Raw genomic sequence first — 25626 nt, forward strand, 5'->3', positions numbered from 1 at the left:
TCAGAGCCACTGGAAAAGCCGGCAGAGCACTCCAGAGTTCCTGCTGGTACCAGTAACAAAAGCACATTCAGGGCTAAAATGATCAGATGAAAAAATCTCAGAGAGAGGAAATGTGCTGGTCTGTGTGTTTATATGTGGCCTAGCACAAAGATTCCCTGGACAAGACCCAGAGATATGACAAATGTGCAAAATAATGAGGAATAATTATAATCTGGGGTGCTGAGAAACCATAAACACGTTGAACTTGTTCAGTAATGTCATCAGCCCCAACCTGACAGGCCCGGTCATGCATTCAGCATGCTGCTACATGTACTCATGGCTCCTCTCATGTGACAGGTTATTGGCAGCCTAAGGCTGCATTCACAGTTGACACTTGCTACATACGTACAGATTTTCAAAGAAGGTCAAAAAGGAACCACTTTATGTATTTCTACTGCACATCTCCACACTATTACCCACGATTTCTGGGCATGCCTTTTCACCACCCGTGCTGAATACAACCTTCTTTGCTATCCTCATTTTGTATGAAATTATTGTTCTGGTAGAGCTAGCAACTTTGCAGGTGTCGATGGGGGCACCTTATTGATAATATAAAGGTAAGTAACAAAATGTCATCCCTCTAATATCCAGCAGGTGAGAAAAATAACGGTGTGGGATTCAGTGGGAAGGAAATTCTGCCCCTAGCAGCAAGGGGTGCTACTATCAACAGCAATTGCAGTGGTTTCTTCTAGGGCTTCAGCTCACGGACATCAGGAATGGTGGTGGTGGGGAGGGAGATGTTATTTCGGTGGTTTTGGTGTATTCTGTTGCTACTGACTGAAAAAAGTTTCATGAGGATAACACAGAAGCTAAATGCCAAACTCGGCTACTTTTTCTTGTAACTATTCTATTTACTTCTAACTGGGTCAAACCTTATTGCTAGGAAAAGAGAGGAATTTCTGCCATTGGCAACAACAAGAACAATGTCAGGCTCTTGTTGGTTATTTCACACTTGGAATCTGGTGACCCTTGTACTGATGCAATGTGGAAGCAATTCAGCCAAAGACAATAAAATTACACCAGGACAAATAAATTGAGTCAGAGTTGCGCACTTCTGGCTCCATCTGGCTTTTTCATAACTGCCCACAGGGAGCAGAACACAAAACTGCAAAGCATCATATTATACATGCACGACATTCATGATCACTTAAAGCACAACAGGGTCATGCCCTAAGGAGCCTGCTGTCTGGTAGAGGCCTAATACTGCAGGGGATAGGTGAAAGGGAAAGAGACAGAGGTAAGGCTCTGAAGGACAAGAGGATCTACGTGAAAAAATATTGAAGAATTATATTAGACTTCTATAATTCAATGACTGACAGATAGTTACCTCCATTCTTAGAACAGTTTATGGAAACAGTTCAAAAGAGTATGAACATATCCCAGATATCCACAAGAATCTAAGTAACTAAAAATGGTTTCATTGATTTTTTTTTTTTCAGATGTAGTACATTTTCAAAAAGTGTATATAATACAGAAATAGAAACTTGCTGAGAATTTTTCAGCAAAACTTTTTTTCTTTTGGAAAATGCCAGTGCTTGTCAATCATCAAAGCAGTTTGCAAAAAGGAAAAAGACGGTTTGGGGCAAATCCCTTGTTCTACAAGCTTTATATGGGATTTTTAATTATTTTGCAAAGAAAAAAGTTCAATTTTTAATAGAAATAATTTTAGTTTAAAAATCTGATTTTAAGTAAAAGCACCAAATAAAAACTGGAATTAAAAAAAATAATTCAGCTACGTATAAACAAAAATTTCAATTGTTCACTTTCAACAAGTATTTCTCTGGCTTGCTGGTTCAAAAAACCAGAATATCAGTCTTTGTCCCAGACTGGGGGAGCTCTAAAGAATATGTAAGCATATGAAATCCATGTAATGTGTCAAATCATATGTCATGGGTTTCCTCTCTGCTCCTACCTTGGCACTTTTCTCCTGCAAATGCCCAAGGAGAAAAGGGAACAAGTGTATTATGGTCCTAAAAACTTCCTGGTATATGGTAATCTCTCCCCCTGTTTTCTGGCTTTGCCCACTTCTGTCATTTTAGATCGCAAAGTACCTAAGACACTATTTTTTGAACATTTGTTTGTGCAGACTTTTGCAGTGTGCCTTTATCCTGAGTGGAGTTTCAATAGAGTACCAGTGAACACTAACAGTGTCCTCTAGACCTTTCTATGGATAGTGTGTGTCTCACATGCACAGTCAGGCAGGCAGAAGAGCAAGAATGGAGTCAGCAATAAATACTTTCTTTGGCACAGAAAGTAGAGCAAGACTGATCCAAATCTGGGGTTTCAGTTTGGCAATATGGAACACTGACCCTAGCCAACAGCATCTCATACGTGGAGCACAGTAACTGCTCCATCATCAGTTACACGCTCCAGCTGCAGGGTTATAAACCACAACGATGTGCATTCAGAGACTGCTGGGGATATGGTTTTGGCCGCTGAGGGTCATGTGTTTTTCAGTACATCTACAAGCACCAGCAGGCTACAAATGCACACTCCACAGTGGCTTCTTGCCACTGACAATTTAACTGCTCCTCCTTTTCCAGCTTCCCATTCCAAGCTCCCCATTCCAACACATCTGCTTGTTCTTCTGCAATCTGGGCACTTCACATAGTGAAGTAAGTGACTCACGAATACTAACAGGAATAGTTGTAATGTCAGTGTAACGAGTAGAGGCCTTCTCTGCAATTATTCCGGTCACTGAGTTTAGCGCTCTGCCCACTTTTTCAACCCTTGTGTCATAGTATCCGATCTGAATAATAATATGAATCAGAATGATGGCAGATTCTTATTTTCTATTGCAACTTGAGGGCCAACACTCATTACCACATTCTTAACAAAGAAGCATTAACCCGTGGAAAGATGAGAGTCTATCAACAGGACTGTGAGGTGGAGAAGTATCTGTAGGTATACAATTGCTGCTGTAAATTATTACTATTCCCCACTCTAAAATGTGCAGAAAAGATACCAGATGAGTGTCCATGCATACTTCAAAAATAAAATACAACTTCTGCCTTTTGAACAGAGCAACAGGTTGCCATCCAGGAATGGCAATTTAGACATTGCCTTGGGATTCCCAATGGCTGAGGCACTACTCTCTGTTGCCAGAACAATTCTGAGAGACACCAAGCACACACATCACGAGGCAATGCACCTGAAGTACCCTCTCAAAAAGGAGCACTGACAGCAGGCAGAGAGAGGCAAGGTACATCCAGCACTCCCGATGTCAGCTCCTTAGAGGGGTTTGAAGATCCTCCTTCTCTCTAAATGTTACCACCTTTGTCCTATGTCTGTTTTAAAAGCATAATGATGGGGAGGATATTCAAACTAGAGATTAGTGGCTGGTGGGAACAAAAGGATGAAAATTATTGCTATGCTTGGGAAAAAAAGCCATGAAATGCTCCAGTTCCTTAGACAAAAGAGAAGCCTTTAGCATCTTGACATTTACTGTGCCAGTGTATTTACACAGTCCACTACTCTTAGGACAAACGACACCGAGAACACATGGCAACTTAAAGAGCAAGTGGTAGATGGCAACACTCTACTGCCAGCCAGTGTCGTTTGGTTATTTTTAACTTGTTCGCCGTGGTGGTGTGGTATCAGACACTCCTTCTCATGGCACATAGTCCTGCTGATCCCACAAACCAAGGAGATGAAAGCAGACCTGACTCTCTCTTCATTCACATGCTTTCGAGTTGATGTAGTCAGTGACATTACAAGTTTTAAGACAGGTTACATTTTCTAAGAAAATGAAGGAAGGTCAGTGATCTCACAATACCATGAAAAGGCTGGCCATTACAAGAGAACGAGGATGTTCAGCTTGGGCATGGATTTACTGGGGAGGAGAGGAGCACTTAGCTTTTCTCCCTCCGTTAGCATCAGGAGCAACAACCATGTGGTTGTGCAGCTCCCACAACCACAAAAGGTCTGGATCCAGTTTTGCCAGTTCAGTAAGTAAAGGTTAGTCTCACTAAGACACACACACGAGGAATGGATTTTGTAAAGCTTTTAACAAAAATATGCAATTTACCTCCTTCTCTTTGAACTATGTGGTACAGATGAACCATATGCAGGATACACTCCAGATCTTGATCTTGGTAGCCTTTCTCGTGCATGTCATCCACTGAGTCTGGATAGATGACTTGATCACGTAGCGTTCCAATGGACATGTAGGGCCTGAGAAACAATACAGAGAAACCAGTAATCTTGAGCTGGCTCCAAGTGAGTGCCTCTTGCTGACGCTCTATGAGCGGACTATAATGCTTTAAACACCATGTTGCTAAAACTGGATTTATCTGTGGGTGCATTGTCGGTGAATGTTTTTCTAAACTTACCCTAGGGACAATGTATTGTTTCCATAACAGCTGATTACAGGGTAGCAACAGGGGTAGTATTAGCGTGAAAACAAAATGACAGATCAGGCAGAATAAACATCCACTTCATAGCTCATTCTGAATACTTTCACTTGGAATCAGGGAAACTCTACTGTATTCAAGGTTTGGTATGCTTAGAGATTTAGAAATCGAATTAAACACTCACATGTTAAAAGCAAATTGTAACAAAAACATTGCAGCTCAAACTGGGAAAGACTTCCATTGTGCAGCAGCAGACACCCAAGTCAGGCAGGAGAGCATTGAAAGCCTCCTTTGCATACTACTGTTCTGGATTGCAGAATTGAGACCACGCGCAACTTAGCTGGCTCTAGAAGCCATTGTAACACTCTGAATTGCAAAAAAAGCATACAATAGAGAAGTTTATCAGCTTAAACCTCCCAGCACCAGTCTCCCTTTGCCAAGCACAAGGCTGAGCTGTATGTGAAGCAGCTTCTGAATCACCATGTTCCCAGACCAGGTAATACCATCCGTCTAACTAAAACAAGGTGTCTCCACTCTGGAGCCAGAGTCCTCAATCACAGCCATGTCCCTGAAATGGCTACGGACAGTCTCCACAATGTCATAAGCTGTGCCCAGCCTCTGGTACAGCCCAGGCCCCAAAAATCCTCCTAGTCTCTAAACAAAGTCAGCTCAAAGAACAGTTTTACATCTCTAAAATATTCAGGCTAGGATAGCAAAGGCAATCTAAGACACATCTATTTGACCATCTCTTTTGCTGCTCTTGTTCTAAGGATTTCTTGTGAAGGATAAATATCCATCCTGTTCCACAGACACTGCTGATAGCTCTTGGAAGCTGGAAACACCCCAGGAATGATCTGTTAGATTTTGAGTTTGGAAGGGAAGGCCACAGCCAAAGAACAGTCAGGCTCCGGACTCTGTCCCACTTTCTGTGCCAAGAGTTACACTGAGTTCACCTGCCAAAAGAATGCTAGTTTTATTAAAGTTGTGGTGCCATGGGATGATGACAGAGAGGAGCGGTTAAAATTGGGCCAGCAATGAGGAGGCTTCCAGGCAGGTTGCTTTTGCCACTGAGAACTGCTTCCAACAACTTCACAGCACGTTGATGAGAGGTCAATTTTCTTCCATGAAGAGCTCTGGACCCGCGTAGTGGGAAGGTCTCAGCCATGTAGAGGCTTTCCCTGACAGAGACTTGTAATACCTTAGCAGATTTCTTCCCTTCCCTTGGCTCTGCAGAAGGGGTGGATTTACCCATTGTTATTCTTAAGAGTCCCTAAAATACACCACAGAGTAATTTGAAGGAATTCATAATGCAACAGATGTAGAATTACAGAACTAAAGCTGCAACGTGAACTGAAAGTCATAGTCAAGCTGGCATCAGCTGCGTTGGGTTTAGTGCTGCAGACATCCATGGTGAACTGTCTGTACCCACCCCTAGTTAAACTACTTTCTCCACCAGTTGAGTGAGGGAGGGAAGGGCAGGGGATGTGAACTGCTCACAAATATTTGGTCATCTCATTGCTGTGGGCAGGCACCCAGATGGAGCAAAACCAGAACCGCAAGTCAAATACAAGCATTGCTGCTCCTCTTTGCTCATTGTTGTGCTTTCTGCTCATTGTGGGAAAAGTGCCGCTCTGGGCTGCTGCATAAACACTAGCATCAAGTACAGTGAACCATTTACATTAATGGGCATATTGCAAAATCTCGACTCTAAACTTTATATAACTTCATGAAGTAATGATATATTACATTTCCATAGTGCTCTCCACCTAAAATCCCAAAGGGCTTTATTTCTTGCATATGTAGAAATCACTTCACTTGCTCCAGACTGCTGCCATCTCTGGGACAGAAGACAGCAACCCCACCCGGGCTCAGAAAAGAATCAGGTTGTGCATAAGATGGTGTAATTTGGGTTCAGCTGCAGGTAAGGGCAAGGAGGACAGAGTTACCTATCATACGATTTGTCTGGGGTTTAATACCTTACTCCTGTGAAGTATGATCCTGTAATGACTAGCAGCTCTGAGACTTAACCTACAGCACAACCAGGAAGGCAATGCTCAAAAGCACTGTGCCAGGACACTTGTTGCCATGCTGTTTATTGAGTCACCAGCACTGCTTCCTGGTACAACTGGATTTTCCTTGTGGCCTCCCATCTAAACACACCAGTACCAGCAAGCACGCCTCTACCCACCTAGTTTGTAAAAATTAAAGAAAAGCCCAGCCTGCAGTGGAATAGCAAACCCCATCAATTACTGACTAACTAGCAGAGAGGAAGAATGGCTTATGGTTACGGGTCTGTCCTGGGGGGTGGGAGAGCACGTTCTGCTTCCCCCATCCTATATGGAGCCACTCATTGTCCCTGAGGGGACACTTCATCTTGCTTAGCAAGAGATGTTTCATTTGGGACTCCAACTCTTGACAACAGAGGCACCTTTGTGGTTGGTTTATCCCATTTATTTTTAGGGTGGGGATGGATTGCCTCCTGGGGGTGTCTTCTCCCTCAAAGGCAGACAGAGCCCAGACAACTAACTTAGGTAATTAACTTCTAAAGAGCTAAAGTTAGATGAGATCTCATCTAACTTGTACTCTCACAATCTCATACTAAACCAGATTTCTCTATCCATAACTTGAAGACAATAGCCTCCTTACCTACCGTGCCACAAAGTCAAACACACTAAAACCTGTTAAACATCAATTGAGGCTACATGTGTGTGATACCTAGACATTAAGTAGTAACAAGTATGGGTAACTGGATACAGCAACAGTGAAATTTTGGCTTTGCCAGTAAGCTCCTTGTTAAAATATTGTTTTCATTAAATTTTTAGCAGTTCAAACAACAAAAACTGTCTTTTTGTCCTGAAGTAATACTCTATTTTAACTGGACTTAATTGATTTTTGATGGAGTTTTCCCTTTCAGCCAGAGTGTCTGGGTTCCAGTCTCAAAGGAAGCACTCTTACAGACTCTGAAAGCAACTCCTCTGCTGTGCAGAGATCATGTCTTTGACAGTAATAGCTCTGCAATTGTTTTCTTTCTTTCTCTGCTCTCTGAAGAAAGATTCCTACACTGTTTTTGAAAGACAGAATTTAAGATCAGTAATCCTTTTTTAAAGCTTTGGTACCAAACCTCCAGAAAGCTAAGAAAGCATCTTGCCTGTTTTTCTGAGATTTCAAGGCATTTATTGGAAGAGATGCTTTCAGTTCTCATAAACTGATCTTTTTTCAGTCAGTTTGATGGTTTTATTGCATCACCAATTTCTGCTTGGTGCACTTAGCACTCCACTTGGCAGAGTTGTAACTTCATTCTGCTAGTAACGAGCCATCATCCCTAAGGCTTACAGCTTCCCCCTTGCAGTGCAGGCTTTAAAAAAAGATGATATCAAGATGTGCTGCAATCTGAAGCCTGTGGTATGGACAATTCTCCAGTATCCTACTGACACATGACATTGTGTACAATGTTGGCAAAATATTAGAGAAATCATATGGGGAGGAAGGGCAAGTGTTGCCGATAATATGGTCTCTTTATTGAGGTGAGCTTTGGGGAGGGAGAAAGGGGCAGGTGCTGCAAAACTTACATACCAGTCACTTATCTTTCCAAACAGAGGACTTACACGCTGGAGCTGTTAGGCATAAAGACAGAGGTATAATGCCAATTCAAAGGGATTGTAGATTAACACTGCACGCTGTAACCAGGCAGTACTAACATCTAGTAATTCTCTGATGTCTTGAAGAGCAGAGGGCTTCACTCTTTTGGGTAGCAAGTTAAGAACGATGACTTGCTTAGATGTCAAGAAATTTCTGCTCCAAAATCAGAACAAGCCATATCCACTTGAAATGTTTACAAATACTTCCTGAATGTATTCAAAGGTGTTTTCATCTTCCATGCAAAATAAACTGTGCTGACAGAACTTATAACCTGTTCTGACATCCATAATATTATTTTAAAGAATTATAGCAACTAATCAATATGCACTTTGAGAGTCTATAAAGCAATCTGAATGGTCAGAGTTTTAATTATAAGCACCCTGGAATAAGAAAGGGACCAAAAATATATCTTAATTAAGTGGCTGGCGTCAGAAGTTAAGGGATATTAGTCCAATGTAAGTGCCCAAGGAACTGTTTCCAGGTACAGTCTGAAGCTCACCTCGCCTTCCTTGGCACAGACTGTGATTAACACTTCCTCCATGGAAGGTAAAGCCTAAAAACATGGGGCTTGTGATTCTGGAACCCTTCTGCATGCCTCCAAGTGAGCAATCATGACCTGACTTGCCATTTGCTGTCTAAGTGTGTTTGCAGTTATTATTGCACTATTATTCTCACAGATACACAAAGTTATGTGGGAAAATTATGTGTAATGCAACTATAAACTCTTGACTGACCCATCTTTTAAGTTTCTGTCTCTGGCTGACAAGATGCCTCTCTAATATACCCAAGTAGGAGAGAGAAAGGGGAACACTACACCTGGGATTCTCCTTTTCAGATAAATTGCAGCTTGGCTTTTCAAAGGAGATTAGGATAGCTTCAGAGTGCAATTCAGAGTGCTTGATTTGACATCGAAAATAAAATGTATTCCAAATTTAGGCACTTCTATTCAAGAAGATGATACTGGAGTCCAAGCTTCAGCCATGGAGGTATCTTCCTAGGAAACCTGGAAGATCTTAAGGAGTCAGTGCTTGCACTGAAGAATTTCCAGTCCAGAAAGCCAAGGGCACAGCTCACACCTACAGCTGTGCCCAAATGCTAATTCCCCAGAAGGTCTAGTACAGCATGGGATATGAAAGCAACAGTTTTAAGTCCAGCACAAAACACTGCAGCTACTAGAGATGCAAGATGAGGGGCTGTATGACAAGGTAAAGGTTGGCAAATCTCTTCCAAGAACTGGGTTCATGCTAAGTTCTTCTCAGCTTGCAGGGCATCAGATTCCCATTTTTCTAGGCTAGCGTCCAGGCTAAAGAGGAGTCAAAGGGAGGGCGCCTTCTAATCTTCCCACTGAAGCAAGGAAACTGCTGCTAAGAGGCAGGAATCACGTGTCTGAAGAGAGAGTTATTGGAAAGAACCTAATTATATACTACATCAGTCAGAGTCCTCAACTGGAAGGAGAGAGACTTTAGTACCAGTCCTTGTGCCATATACCATTTATGTTATTACCTTTTTTCCCAGTGTTCTTAAATATAAAAGGCAGTAACTATCCTAATCCTTCAGTAGCTTTATAAAAACGTATTAAAGGGGGTTCTAATCTCATTTAGGTGCCTGCTCTGAGGAGAGGGCTTGATATAGATAAAGGGGTTTAACATTTAGGTATCAGTTTGGCACCTAAACTTCAGTATAAGGCAGGAGTTCAGGCATACATTTATATTTAGAGATTCCTATGGATTAACTCTAGGTGGCTCCCTTTACCTACTGCACAATTTTTTTAGATAATTTTCCAAAAGCCCTAAATTTCCGCCTGACTGTCTAGGGAATCCACCTATATTTAGAACTTTCCATCACCTTGCTGGTGCCAAGATCCTAGTTTTTTACATGCTGTAATACCTCAGCTGGAATCACCTCAGGACAACTCTGGCTCTTGCCATGCTCCTGATTTAGGTCAATAGTAAAAATTCAACAGTTTTCAACAGCAGCAAAGCTTGATCAACAGTGATGCTCAAGAAATGCCAACCTCCACTAAGTAAAATGATCTGGATTCCTAATAGTTCTTTGATGACGTTAATAAAATAGACAGCAAAAAACTAATGATGGCACCACCAACCGCTACTGCAACTTTGAGAAAATAAAATGTCTTGAATGAATGTGAATTAAGTTCTTTTTAAGTAGTGTTGTATCCACTACTCTTACACGGAAGGTGGTATCACTAAAGAGTTATCACTAAAAGGTGGTATCAGTAAAAGTAATAAATAATATATTATTTAGCAAAATGTTAAAAAAGCACAGGCTCAGTTTATTGCATTGTATCTAGTTCAAGGGATTTTAAGGCCAGCTAAAGTTTCAGCAATGCTTCTAAAGATATAAATAATTGATCTCTCTTTAAAATACCCTACACTGAACTCTCCTCTCCAGTTATACAGAACTAGCCATGAGCATCCTCTAAATATTTCAGATAGATCAGTTACCAGAGTGGAATGTAATAGCTTATAGCCATTAACATAGTTAACAGGAAATGAAATGCACAGTATGAAAAGCTGAATTCTCAATGCATATAATTAGAATCTGATATCAAAGGCTGAAAAAATCACATGAATCACTCTGTGGCTTTCTTTCCAAAGAAGCTATGCACATCTCTGCAAGAAAATAATCTGGGAAGAAATAATAACCAGAAAGGTGAAAGTAGTCTTTAATTTAAAGCACTATTCATGCTCAGGTATCATCTCATCTCATGATTTACTTATTTACCATTATGAAGATCACTTACAATATAACTAGAACTGGTCAGATGGCATAAAAGTTTAAGGTGAACAACTCACAAAATTATCCAGTTCAGTCTATCTGTGCCTTGTGATAGGCAGAGACAACAGAAAGAACACAAGAACACATGTATAATTAAAAACAAAACCCAGACAATTTCTACAAAATACCAGCAGCTAATCCAATCTGAAATAATTATACCTCCCTGCAATGAATCAAATCAACCAGCCAGACAAATGAAGGAAAAATACTCTCCTTTTCTTAAACATCCAATTTTTGCAGGCCCAGTCTTTTCATGCCTCTGGTAGTCCTGATGATAAAAGGACTATTTGGATGGATGATGATGAAGATCAATGAATTGAAGAAAGAACAATGAGCTGTTCAGGACAAGAATTTAGCCTGCCACTCCCACCAGGCATACCCCAGCCTAAGAGGTGTTTCTGATTTTTATCACAGCAATGTAACACAATGAGCAAGGCAGTTTCCCTCTTTTAGAAAGATCCCAAATCATTCATGGTTTTGCAGATGAGAAGCGACACCTTACTTCACAGAGAAGAGGAAGTGTAGACAGTGAAGCCTCTAGAGCAGAGGCTGCTTTTGCTCTGGGTTTCTACAATGCTTATTTGTCCAAGGCATCATTTTTTCCATGCACTGGGATATGAATATGCAAGCAATACTAGAGCAATAGTGTGTCTCCAGTGAAACACCCTGCCAACAAGCGAAGTCATACACTGCACTGCCTTCCCTCTCTAATCCTCTGTGAAACACTGCATTACACAGGACAGAACATGACAGCACAGAATACAGAGACGCATCATGTATATGGATACATGGAACATTATTATGGCCATTTTATAAGCATTATAGGTACCTGAAGCAGCCACAAGGGAGCTGTAGTAATCTCTAGCAGAAAGTAAAATTGATAGGGTATAATTAATGCAAAATGTTAGGCAGATAAACAAGCCTGGAAAAGTCTTCCCTCTTGGGAAAGACACGCTCCCCTCTAAGGTAGGCTAGTGCACACATGCTGAACTGCAGAAAAAAACCTACCTGCTACATGCTCCCATGAGACCATGACATAAATAATGACTCAAGAACAAAGAACTGAAAATCCAGTGTTCTGGGGACTACTCAGCATTATTTGCAGAAGAGACTCATCTCACCTAAAAGTTACTCATCCAAGTCTGAGTTAGTCGCCCCAGGCTCTCTTTGTAGTAAACAGAGTCCTCTAGTGAACTGGTACCTCCAGTAGGTCTCATGTGTCTTACATGTTTGCCCTAGGACACAGGACGAACAGCTGCAGTGACCTGAACTGGAGGACTGCTGTGTATTGAGGAGTTAGCGACCCGCAGAACAGTTGACCTGAGTGGGCACAGACCTGTGCTATACTTCGCTGCACCATGCTGGGCTGCGCTGCACACATAACTTGGCCTTCAGGCCTGGGCTGTGCTGCACTTATCACTTGGCTGCAGGGTAAACTTTGCTGGCTAATCATAACGGAGGAACCTGCAAGAAGCTCCCACTTGGCACCAGCAATGACACCACCTGCGTGTCCTTGTGTTTATCTTGAAGTAAAGCAGCATGTTCTCACGCTAACGTTCTTTTGTTTGGCAGTAGAAATGATAAATGGAATTGTTTACTTCTAAGAAAGTCCTATCAGAGTGCTAAAGACCATAATGCCAATGAACCTTGGCATGGATGAGATCAAGTGCAGCATGCCATGCTGTGACTAGAGGTCCGTCTGATGCTGCCCAATGCTGGGTTCCTAGCATCTGATGGGACCTAAGTGCCACAAAGATGATAAAGGGACTGGAGCATCTCTCCTGTGATGAAAGGCTGAGAGAGCTGGGACTGTTCGGCCTGGAGAAGAGAAGGCTCAAGGGGATCTTATCAATGTATATAAATGCCTGAAGGGAGGGTGCAAAGAGGACAGCCGGGCTTTTCTCAGCGGTGCCCAGTGACAGGACCAGAGGCAATGGGCACAAACTGAAATAGGAGATGCCATCTGAGCATCAGGAAACAATTTTTCACTGTGAGGGTGATCAAGCACTGGAACAAGTTGCCCAGAGAAGCTGTGGAGTCCCAATCCTTGGAGATACTCAAAAGCCATCTGGACATGGTCATGGGCAAACAGCTCTAGGTGGCCCTGCTTGAGCAGGGGGGCTGGACCAGATGACCTCCAGAGGTCCCTTCCAACCTCAACCAGTCTGTGATTCTGTGATTATCTATGCTATTGACTTATTCCTTATCTCTAATAAAAGGAATTTTAATTAATGCATTACAGAGTTCGAGTACCTTTCTTACTGGCATCAACAATGAACACTTTCAATGGTGCATTGCAAGAGCAGATCACCCTCTGGAGATAGACAGTTCACTCATTATAAAGGTCACACAAGAATGCCTAACTTTGAGCTGCCTAAATGAACTTAGACGAATTCTACCTTTGGTGTATGAGTTTATTGCCTTAACTTGTTGGGGTGGGGGTTGAACACTTGTATAAAAAAAATGGCTAATAGTCTTCTATTGGGTATTTACTAGTGAATACTGCATTGTCTCCAAGAAATGCAGAACAGAATCATTGTGCTGAATAAAACTTACATTTACCATGGAAACCACAGTTAGTTGGAGGAGGGACAGAGGGTGAGATCCTCAGCCTGCATGAAGGCAAACACGGGACTAGACCCTAAGAAATGTGTCCGGGTGAGCAGACCATGGAAAGGCTGGGAGAGGGCTGAAAGTCCAGTTCACCTTAGAGCTGGACACAGTTCTGGAGCCCAGGACACAAGGGCAGGCAAAAGGCAGAGCCTACAGTGCATGGGAAGGATAACCACCTTCTCTTCCAGAGGGAGGTATGTTGACTATGTCTACTATCTGGATATTTAAAAGCATAGGGCACTGTAATAAGAGTTTCTGATTGAACACTATAGTAAGAAGAAAGAGAAAGGACTTCATCCCAGGAAAGATGATACAGTTGTTACTAGAGCTTCCGGCTGTCCTCCCCTCACAAAAGCCAGCATCCTTTCAGTCTCTTCATATCAAGCTTTTTATGTCAGGCAGGTTGTGTAGTTTATTTTTCCCAGTGTTATGTAGCCAAGTTGCTTCTCATAATTTGATATGCATAAGGCATTTGAAGCATGCTTTTTGACATTCCTAGGTAAAATATTATTGAAATAGTAAACATTTGCCATTCTGTTCATCTGTCAAAGATCCTTTGTTGGAGAGTTGCAATGTAGGGCATTAAGCTGGAGTTAACTGCTCAAGCTGGACACAGTAATGGCACTTCTCTGCAGAATCTAGGTCATGTAAATGTGACCACCAGATTACTCCCTAACATGCAAGTTTGTCCATACCAGTGCTAAGTTACACAGCGATCTCAGTTAACCTGTAGGTGAATTTGTTCCCCTGGCACTGCTATCAAAACTAAATTTTAAAGGCAAGTAAGCTGTTTGTCTCAGCAAAATGAACCTAGCACAGATTAAATAGTCAGTTGCTTTGCTGGATGGATCCTGTAATTACTAGCCACGTATTCAGTTCTTATAATCTATTTAGTGACTTCATATTTATAAAAAGTCTGTCAAGCTTAACCTGACAATGTATTTTAAAAAAATTTCAAAGCCTACATCTCCCTGCTTTTAAATGAAGTTCCATAAACTGTCTGGCACATACATGGATGCCTGGAAAGGTGGTACAGACAACATGTAATTATTGGTGCTAAAGGAGGACTTTTGATATTCAAATCCTATCAAAAGAAGCAAGTGAGGGGTGGAGGCATTGCAAGCTCATGCTGGCAAGAACATGGTGTCCAAATACGTTATGAAACACAGAGCAGCTGACTGCCAGAGGTCCTAGTAGAAATATTCCTGCAACTGTGCAACCTTGCAGACAAAAATTTAGCTCTTCTGTAACACTGAGGAAAACATCTCAAAAAAATGTAAATGGAGGAAGCTCTACATATTAGTGACACCCACTTTTGTGCAGGAGCCAAAACAATATTTATGTGCTTAGTACTGAAGCAATACTCAAAATAGGAGGGATGCTGCTTTGATTACAAGAATGGATTTCACCTTTTAGTTGCATACACATCATGGCATTTAATTAGACATGCAGCTGACAGCACTTTACATTATACCTCTGTGTATCTGTCACTTGGTAGGAATGCAGTGAGTTACTGAGTGGATCTTAATCCTCTGAATGATCAAGTTCTTGTATGGATCACAAATAAAAGGGACTTGGCTTGCATAAAGTTAAGTGACCCCATTGTGCTTTAAGTGAGACATCTCCATGATCTGGAGAATGAAGTATTACCATCCATCTATACAGAAGGTCGTAATAATAGAACCTACTTCAACTGAAAAGACCACCAGTAGATAAGAGATGATACTGAAAGCTCATACCAAATCAAGCTTGGACTTCCTTGGTGATTCAAACTTGTCAAAAAGGGTCTTCATTTGTATCAAGTGTGGTACTGGCTTCTGTGTTTCAGACAGCTGCCCACTAGGAAATGCACGAGTCTCCATATGGAGTAAAAGTTGAGTATGTATCAACACGTCTCAATTCCTCACCCACATTTAGTCCTCTTGGTATCTCACGTAGCTGCAGCTTGCTCCAGAGATGCCCCCAGTCTGAAGGGATTGAGGGATCAAAACCTCAGAGCATGCTGAAGTCCTTCACAAACATCAGTTTAGCTGTAGCCTTTAAGATTGGTGTTGGATTTATGTAAATACATTTTAAATCTAAACTAAACCCCAATGCAGCAAGCTGACCAAAGGCTTCAGTCTGGGATTTCTGCAACACTTTGCCTAATAACAGAAAAGACTTGTAAGCTGTGCTTTAATTAGCTGACTCTTGTGTCTGGCCAGTAAGGAAGGCACTTTGCATGGCTTGAGAGGGAGGAGTAGCAGCTAATCCATAAAGCTATTTTCCACCTCTGACTATTAGCATAGGTGAATCTTGTTCACAATGTGCTACCGAGAGGTACTGTCATTACTTGTGATCAGTCAGCACATAGACCTAATTAAAAACCTTCAAACTTTACAGCTGTGAGTGAGCCTTCAAATGGAGAGGTCTCCCAGTGATCCTGGCAGGCAAAGCTTCAGCTAACTACATAGCAGCAAGACAGGAACTCTCCTGTTGTAGGTGAGACAAGACAGGACTTCCTTCAATCAGGAAGCAGAAGTGCAAGCATTTCTATGCAAGTCCCAGTAAGATGAAATGGGAAAAGCTGTGCCCTGGTTGAGGGGATAGCCTAACAGCCCTCTTAGATGCAAGGCCACACTTTTTAATGAACAGCAGAATACTGAGGTAACTGTCTTGAATTGATTCATTTCAAAAAAGAAAAAAGAAGATACAAAGTAGCAGTCAATTTGTTAAAGCAAACCTATATCAAAATAGTATGCATAACTGAAGTATGTTATGTTATGTTTTGTGTTAACGCGATCTACCACAGACCTTTTTCTCAACTGTCAGATAAGTGGTAAACTTTGGAAATAAACATATTTGAAAGGAGCACCATGAACTTGATAACAGTAGGTATGACAGATAGATGCAGTGTGCAAGGGAGTAGATATCTATACAGCATGACATGAACTGATGGCAAAGTACTGAAGGAACAAGTCAATGTGGTGGTATACTATCAGCAAAATGCTGAAGGTCAATGACAACTGCTAGCGCAATGTTGGCATGTGCAGTCAGAGTACAGTTTAACTGCAGCTGACCCAACTAAAGGGATCATAGTTAAACACAGAGCAGTATGACCTGACAAGAAATTAGGATGTGCAAAATACAACATCGCGTAGAGACATCTGAGCCAACCTCAATGAGATGAGGCAACAGAACGCACATAGGCATATTTGCACAGCACTCCATTTGGGCTACTTCTCTAACAGACCACACGCTAATGATAAAGTAGTCTAATACAGAAGAACCATATATATACATACTACATATGCACATACTTTTATACATAGTATAGGGTTTCTGAAAGTAAACACAACAATTTTGCAAGATTAAATTGTTTAGGTAATCAAGAACTGTCTTAGGAAACAAACACATTTTAATGACAGTGGCCACTACTAACTACCTCCACGCTTAAGATAACATTTGAATCATGCTACAATCTTCAAAATTTCATGTGCTTATAATGTAAAAATGACTTTTATTTTATCACTTTATTATTTATATCACTTAGAACTGAAATATTCTTGCTTGGTTTCATCTATATGATGAATATCCTTGGACTACTTGAGGAAAATCACATCAGACATTTGCATTAGTTAAGGAGAGGAAATATATCTTTATAGCTGATGCAATTTTGTTTAGTAGCCAAGGATATTTTTAGAATACAGAAGGAAAAACGCCAGATAGGAAATGACTTGTAAAGGAACCCCAGATAAAATACCAGAAATAGAGCAGACATATGCAAAAACAAACAGCTTAGGAGGGCCAGATAAACCTTTAAACTGTTATGTTCCGTACTGTCCTAGCATTAATAAGAAGACAGCAAGATAGAGGTATATAAATCTTAAATGATGAAGAACAAACAACCTTTGATATTAGGGCATCTTTGGTTGCCTCCATTTTAGCATCTGACAAGCCTGGTGGTGAAGGAAAGAAATATTAGAGATCTACTTGAATGAGCAATAGAAAGAGAGAAAGAATACAGAATTGGACCGTCACTGTGACCACTGAGAAAGTGGTCAGGGTTGGTCTTCTACTAGAATGGCACACAGAATTACAGAGAAACTATGCATACTACTGGAGAAACATGTCCCTCTCACAAAAATACCCAAATTATAGTAGAAGCAAGCTGGAGAGAAAAAACAGTAACAATGGACCAGGAGAAAGAAGTACAATGGATTAAGAATTACTCTGAGCTTTACGAAGGTGAATCAGTGAATCAGTCCTCAAGAAAGACATGCTGATGGACGTTTTAGATATGTGCTGTGCTAGGAAGACTCGAGAGTCGTGACAGAAGGTTATGGAACTAACAGAGACTGCATAAGACATTCCTCCATGCAAATAAGACAATAACACACAGCTGGCAGAAAATGATTAATAATTTATATCAATAACCCAGTGGTGATTACAGCTTTACTGCAGCTTTATGGTGCAGAGACATTGAGGAATATTCCTGTGGTGTTGTCAAGGTAACCTGCAAGCATGTAGGAGTGCAAATCTGCTGGCGTTTATATCAAAGGAGGAAGAACTAAGGAAACAAGAGACAACATGTGCAGAATCTGTGTTTTTTTACAACTGAAAAAGCTGACACTTTTAGTTTGAGGGCAAAAAGAGCTGGACTAAATTTTAAGGAATTGTATGCTAGAGCTCACTAATTCCACAGAGGTGGAGTCTCCTCCCATGTTTAAGACCAACAGAGTAGGAACAGGGCACAGTCTGGAGAAATCAGGCTACCTTCAGATATAGTGCTGATATACTATGAAAGGATTGACTGCTGCTTTAATTCCCTAAGTGCTACATACACATCTTGTGGTCATATCTTTAGCATCCATACTTATGCTACCCACTACATATTTTTGTTAATTATTTATTATTTTAAATGATGTTTCTGAACTCTGATTTGAATCATGATTCCTTACCAACTAGAGCACCCACAAGTATTTATTTTTTCATTGATGCTACCTTCTTGACCACTTAATTAAAAGAGGAATGCAAAGAGGTGTTTAACACAAATGAATTTTACTTTGCAAAAGAGGGACAGAAAAGTAGAAGAAGGGGTAAGAGCACACACTCTGCCAGCTACTGAGGCTCCAATGAGATGTGACAACTTGTTGAGCTGTGACCAGTTCCTAGCACAGATCCATCCTTGAAAACAAGCTGCTTCTGGCACCAATGTGATGTTGGACTGCTTAAAGCCTCCCTCTCTTCTGCCCACCCTCCTCTTTTACAGGCCTGTCACAGACAGCGGCAGAGCCACACTCACAGAAATCCCTGGGCTTCTCTCTCCCTGTCCCCCAAAATGGCAATTTGTCCTATCAGCAACCACCAGAACTGTGACTGATTAAGGACAAATTCTGCATGGCCTGGAGTCATGGTTTAACCCCAGCCAGCAACTAAGCACCACACAGCCACTTGCTCACTCCCCGCCCCTGCAGTGGGACAGGGGAGAGAATCAAAAAAACCGGACTGATGCACAATGCAATTGCTCACCTCACCACCCACTGACCAATGCCCAGCCAATCCCTCAGCCACAGCATCCCCTGGCCAACTCCCCCCAGTTTATATACTGGGCATGACATCACATGGTACGGAATACCCCTTTGGCTCGTTTGGGTCAGCTGTCCTGGCTGTGTCCCCTCCCAACTTCTTGTGCCCCTCCAGCCTCTGGAGGCAGGGCAGTATGAGAAGCTGAGAAGTCCTTGATTTAGTGTAAACACTACTTGGCAACAACTAAACCATCAGTGTGTTATCAACATCATTCTCACACTAAATCCAAAACACAGCACTAAACCAGCTACTAGGAAGAAAATTAACTTTATTCCAGCTGAAACCAGGATACCTAGCCCAACATAGGGAGAGAAAAAAAATCTCACAATGATTCATAGTAAAATCTAAAAAAAGTGGTATAATGATGCTAAGCAATCTAAAAAGATAGAAAGACAGGGACTCTTACAGCTCTGTTTTAAAGCCTACATACTGCTAAGTAAAGCTAACTACAAAGTGTTTGCAGTGCTGATGAAATTTAGAGCAAAATGAGATAATTCACTTTTTAATAAATCATACCTTTGTGTGTAGCTTTTGAACTTGGTAAAGACACATGATTTCCCAGGCATTTCTGGAACACCACGCTGGAACATTACAGAGATGAAAAAATAATCTTTTCAGTGAGCTCCTATTTACTGTGGAGTATTTTGTTATTTAGTAGTCACTGCATTTTCCACAATTCACTGTGTGCAGATGAGGTTCCTACATTTGACTCAAAGAGGGCTGATGCAGAATTACATTCAGCCACAGCCACGCTGGAGTAAGCTCTTACCAGGCTCAATGGTAACTGTGTCCACTCATGGAGAGCCATCTCCCATGTTCTTAAACCAGAGACATAATGTCTACACTTAAACACAGTGATGTCATTCTAACTTGCTGCTCTGATGGATACCCACCAATTCAAGGGCCTTCTGCTATACCACAGTTTTCACCTACCCACCAAACAAAAGAGTCAGGTAGGTTGAATCCAGGTGATACCGTCCTACCACCTCTCAGATCCTCTCAGTCCAGAACACAAATTTTCCCTAAAGTTATGCTGAAATACATACATGATGAAATGTAGGCAGGGCACTATCTTTTCCAGTCTGAAGTTTTAGAATTATGTCTAAAAAATTAAACAAACAGAAGGTAATCCTGACCAAGCAGCAATTTGCACAGGGTTAATAAGCAAAATGGTTGCACCAGCAGGACCTTCCAAAACAAGCTGCTTTAATTTTGGGACTTCAGAACAATTTACAAACCACTACAGAAATTCTAAATGTATTCTAGAGCCAGGGACAGACAAAAAACCCCAAATGAATGTGTAATTTATTTAGGCCATAAATAAATGAACCGTTAAAACACTCAGAAGTAGAATACAGGCAGAAAGAAAAAATGCCTGGACCACATAAGGCAATCCACACAAAAGCCCTAAAAATCCAGTAAATCTGTTGCAAATCTGGTCGAGAAACATATAAACTTCAATTTAAAACTGAATCTCCTTCAAGTCATTCTTAGTATCTCAGATATTCATCTAAGACTCTGTAAGTCCAAAGAACAAATACATCGGGCAAAAAAGCAACTCAGGATCCTCAAGGACATCCTAAAAACAATGTTGATTGACTGCTGTCCTATATCAACCCCTTCAGCCACATTCACCCACAAATCCCTACAAGACTCAGTCTCTCAGTCCCTTTCCAAATACAAGACACTTACGAGTGACAGACCAAACTTCCAAGCCTACAGAACCCATACTGACACAGCTGAACTGTCCCCCAAAGTAGACTTCAAAACCTTCAGCCACAGCCAAGGTGTAGCTCACACAGAGGCACAGAACCAAGCCATGGCAATGTCACTTAGATGTCCCAAAGACAACACAGCAGCACCCTTTCTCCAGGGGGATGCTATTAGGATGGACTGCATACGAGTGATACCTTCAGGGTACACTGCCAAGATGACATGCCAATCCCTATATGGCTTTGGTCACAGAGGGCTGCAAAGATGCTGGTTGAATCTCAGTTTCTGACCAAAAGTTTTGACATGTTCCAAAGAAGAGGTCTGCTGGACAAACTCCCCCAGCACTGCAAAGTTAGGGGAAACAGCTAACAAAGAACCGTGTTTATGGAAATGAAAACCCAGCAGATGTGATTCAATCCCCTCACCCAGCACCTTGGCAAATGTGCCTGAATGCAATGTCAGTCTCTTTGCTTTCACAGAATTAAGGGGACATAAGGGGAAGGGCTGTAGGCAAGTCAGCCTCAGATGTTGATGTGAGAAGAGGCTGGGATCACACAGAGGACAGAAGTGACTGAAACTCAAGTTTTTCTCAAAAAAAAAAAAATTCAGAATAGCTTTTGTTCTGCCTAAGAATAAAACTGATGTTAAGAATGTCCTGCACAATGGGAATTCTGAAACATTGTTTTGAAAAACATTCAGTAAAGCATTTTGCTCCAAATTCCTGAATGAAACCCTTGAACGGCTCGGAAAAATTGCAATGGCTAGCAATAAATTATACATGTATTTGAAAAAATAATGGATAAATGTTCTTTGTTACCTTCACCTGCAGCAAGGAAAATCTACTCATCAGTTAGTATTCTCCATTCAGCTTAATAGATTGTACTTTTTAAACAAGACTACAAACGGTACCATGAATACTTCTTTTGCCCATGGGAAGAAATGAACTAAAGAAAGCAATCAAAGATTCTCAGTGTTTGATTTTGCTTTTGCAAAACAACCTAGTTAGAAGTCTCTAAGGAGATATTCTAGAATCAATTGCATTAAATTATGTTCTGAGAGTCCAACAGCAAGTCAGAATACAAACGAAGCACAAAAAAGCCATGTTTCCCCTAGTGAAATGAGCACATATTATTAAAAAGGCAATCTGCAGTTAATTTTGGATTGGATTCTGGTCTTGTAGTGTAAAAGTTGAAGTTTTGAAAATTATTTTGAACAATTCAACATTTAGGAACCAAAACACTCTCACTTGTTTTGATCTTTGGTTTTAAAGTGAAATCAGAATTAAGATCTATTAGGTCTATTTCAAATTTCTTTCAGATTCCAGTCTGTTCCCATGATCTAAATCATCCAGGACTTTAGCCATCAGGGGAGCATAAGCTCCATCACGAGTGTATGTGATCCCTTTCCAATGACTGAAGATTTGCATCACCAGCGAGAAGGGATCTTTTTTTTAGCACTCTCCACACAGCTGAGGTGGTGCTTACCACCTTTTAACTTGGGTGTACATATCACAGATTGAAAATGAGAGAAGCAGGGTTAAAAGTCATGTAACTAGAAAAAAGGTATCACCTTAGGCAAAACACATACCTTTGTGGTATATAAAACATGTGCTGTGGAGGGGGTTTGTAGAGAACTCCTTCGTACACAGGCCACAAACCACTTAAAATTCTGAAGAGCGAACTCTTTCCACAGCCGTTGGGCCCAGTGATTAAAAGATGCATCCCCTCCTGCACCTACAATAGCAATGAAAATGCAAAGATGTTACTGTGCAGTATATGTGGCACAAGACAGTCTAAGACCCCTAGAGGGAGTTACATGAGCATTTATATCAAATTATCAACCCATTTCATAATTACTTGCACATATTTATGCAACTATTCTGGAAACAGTGGCATTAGATATAAATATATGGGCTGAAATAATGAAAATAATTTCTATAATGTCTGAGTCTTTCTATAAACTACACTGATTATATCACTGATAAAACTTTCTATAAACTACAGTGATTATATCACTGATTTTATACACTGATTATGTCAATACACCACAGTCAGAATCTATTATTCTAATGCAGATTAGGTCCAAAGGTGTTAACAGCATACAGAGCAGTGCTATGCCCGTCAGTGATATTAATTTAAGCTATGGGAGCCCAATCAAATGTTTTGGAAAATTTACTTCACATTGCCCTTTCCCACTTAATTACCAGTGTTATTTTGGCTGTGATGCACTTATTTTTCTCATTGGAATATTACCCCGTGTATATATGAGTGTATATTTATGCATAATCACAATGTCATTGTCTATGCTTTACATAAATATATTGACTGTTATGCTTTCTATTGTTTTTGTCTCTTGAGCCAGATGAATAAATACAACTGTCTACTTGACCATAAAGTTGTAATTTTACAAATCTGAAATTGCTACACTGAAGCCATTGCAAGTTTTGCCATAGTTAGGACCCTGTCCTCCTAGTTGCTAATTCCTATACCAAAGAGATGGCAAGAGGAACACTCTGCTTTAGCAGAGTTAAGTTAATTAAAAGACCTGCTGGAATTATTCATGTTAGTGTTCTGATAACTTCAACTGTTTTTTAAAATAATAACATCTGCACTGGAACATAAGATCAGGATATATATGGCAGTAATTCAGTAGAGGTCATCCATTAAAATTGTGAGCAGGTACCGAGTGGTATCTGGAATACTTTTTTAAAATCAATACAAGTTTTTACTGAGTAAAGACTTCACGGTTGGGCTTGCGAACTATGCTGTCAACTATTAGTTAGTATTGCTCTTTGTGATGATCAAGCAAAACTACAGACTCAATTTTTTCACTGTTGCTGTGAACTCACACTTTTAAAGGAGCCTATGTGAGTAAAGCATCCCAATTTCATTGAAATTAAGTAAAGATGGATGCAGACTCCCATATACACCTTTGAAAATGTCAGGTTGGTTTTTCACCTGGCAACAGCACCAGAAATCCTCTCTTCTCTTTCTTTGAGGAGGATAAACTACATATGTCTGCCTCTATTGAGCTACTATGCCTACCTTTCTGGACTTCCCCTTTTATCCATATGCTCCTCCAAGTACTTAACATAAGGTACATGAATTCTGTGCTGTTTGTGTTAATGTGATGGCAACAATCAGAAGATTCTTGCATATCATCTTACTTTGAAGTTTAGTCCGGAAACCACCACATCGCCATTTGGAGTAATAATAGGAACATTTTCACAAATAATTCCATGATCAACATCAATAACTTTCCCTAGAAAGAAAAAAAAAAAAAAAAAACCAAAATAATTAGAGTTTGTGAAACCTTCCATTAAGCAATGATATGTGACAGTCCCTGTGCATGGCTGAGAAGTATAAATTGGTGAGTTTCAAACAACTCTTTTATGTGCTCCAGGTTCCCCTTGTGGAAAATCTGGATAATAAATCTTAGCAAGTCAGAAAGACAGTCAGCAGTAGCCAGGAGTGTGCAGTGAATCCTAAATTTGATCACAAGTATAATGCACAGTATGCATCATAAATACACAACGCACTATAAAGACATGTTTATTCACATTCTACCTGTATTTACTGTATTTTGTTTTAAATATGTGGTCAGTATCAACCAGTAAAAAAAGTTCAAGGACAGCCTTAGCCACAGGCAGAGCAGTTTACCTTCTCTTGAGGATTTAATTAGAAAATGGAATCTACTTTCACTACCAGCTCTGAAACTCAGAGCCCAGTTCAGTCTCCTCCAGCAATGACAGCAAGGGAGAGAACACTTAATGGCTTGCTTCCATCTCTTTTTGAAGCCACAGACACTGTAAACGTGTCTTGTAAGTATTTGCGGAAACCCACATAACACTTCACTCCAGTAGCTACACTTACTATTTGGATTTCTGGCAAATCTAAATATACAATCTCAGTTGGACATTTGGATACACTGTAACACAAGGACTTTGAAATAAATTCTTCTGTAAACAGTAAAAAAATGAAACCAACTCTAACTTCTCAGTTGCCTGTTAATGGGTTTCTCTAACAGAACCCAAACAGCTGGGGTCCTAGACAAACATCAGAAATTACCTTTACAGACAAGATTCAAAGGAAAGATTTCTCTTCTATTAGAAGGCTGCTTATTTTATAACTTAGACTAATGTGAACAAAGAAAAATGGAACTACGGAAAAGTTGAGTTTATTACAAAAGGACAAAATAAGTTTTATTTAAAACAGTTCTGTGGTGTCCAACATGAGATTATGGAAAATGAAAGTGTTTTGCTGTTAAAAAAGAACTACTTGGGTACAGTGGAGAAATTCTAGTTAAAATAAATCTATGATAAAAAATAGTAATCTAATTAAGTATTAAGTAAACTTAATTCTCATTTCCTAACTTCACAGCGTTTGATTGCAAGTTTAGCATGCTTTTAAAGCATATTTATGTGTAACCAGAAACACAATTTGACAGTATTTGTACAAGATGTACAAAATTCTATTTCAACTTTAAAACTCTGAATTATCAGATACACTATGTATAAGGTAATATTATTATCAGTTAAAAATATTCTAATCGTTTTCATATTTTCACAATGCTCTTACTGACAACAGTAAATGCAAGGCACAAAACAGACATCCCTTTGTCACATAAACTTATATTGGATGATTCAAAAGGAAATAAGTAGTATGTGTTCAAAGAGTCTGTGGGGAAGCTGAATATTAAGATTTTTCTTTTCTAACAATGCAGACACATATACGTATGTGAGCACGTGTACTTTTATCCACATACAAATCTACTCTGCAGGGATTTCTGAAGTATCAAGATCAAAAGAAAGGAGGAAAAACAGTATTACAATGGGACTTGTCATAAAAAGTGTGGCCTAGATTCCTCTGGCCTAAATTCTACTTAAGTCCTGGTGCACCATGCT

At 40.4% G+C, this 25626-nt stretch overlaps 1 protein-coding gene across 2 annotated transcripts in view; it reads right to left on the minus strand.

Moving 5' to 3' along the window:
* The window catches only part of ABCD2 (ATP binding cassette subfamily D member 2), a 47610-nt gene that overhangs the window by 11237 nt on the left and 10747 nt on the right, over positions 1–25626 (minus strand). For both annotated transcript variants that reach the window (XM_052789386.1, XM_052789385.1), the window contains exons 5-7: positions 23890–23984; positions 22311–22456; positions 4067–4212 (exon numbers count right to left, since the gene is read on the minus strand). In XM_052789386.1, coding sequence (XP_052645346.1) covers positions 4067–4212; positions 22311–22456; positions 23890–23984 — 387 coding nt within the window. The remainder of the gene's footprint in view (positions 1–4066; positions 4213–22310; positions 22457–23889; positions 23985–25626) is intronic.

The sequence above is a fragment of the Harpia harpyja genome, chromosome 6, assembly GCF_026419915.1.
Source record: "Harpia harpyja isolate bHarHar1 chromosome 6, bHarHar1 primary haplotype, whole genome shotgun sequence".
NCBI classification, from domain to species: Eukaryota; Metazoa; Chordata; class Aves; order Accipitriformes; family Accipitridae; genus Harpia; species Harpia harpyja.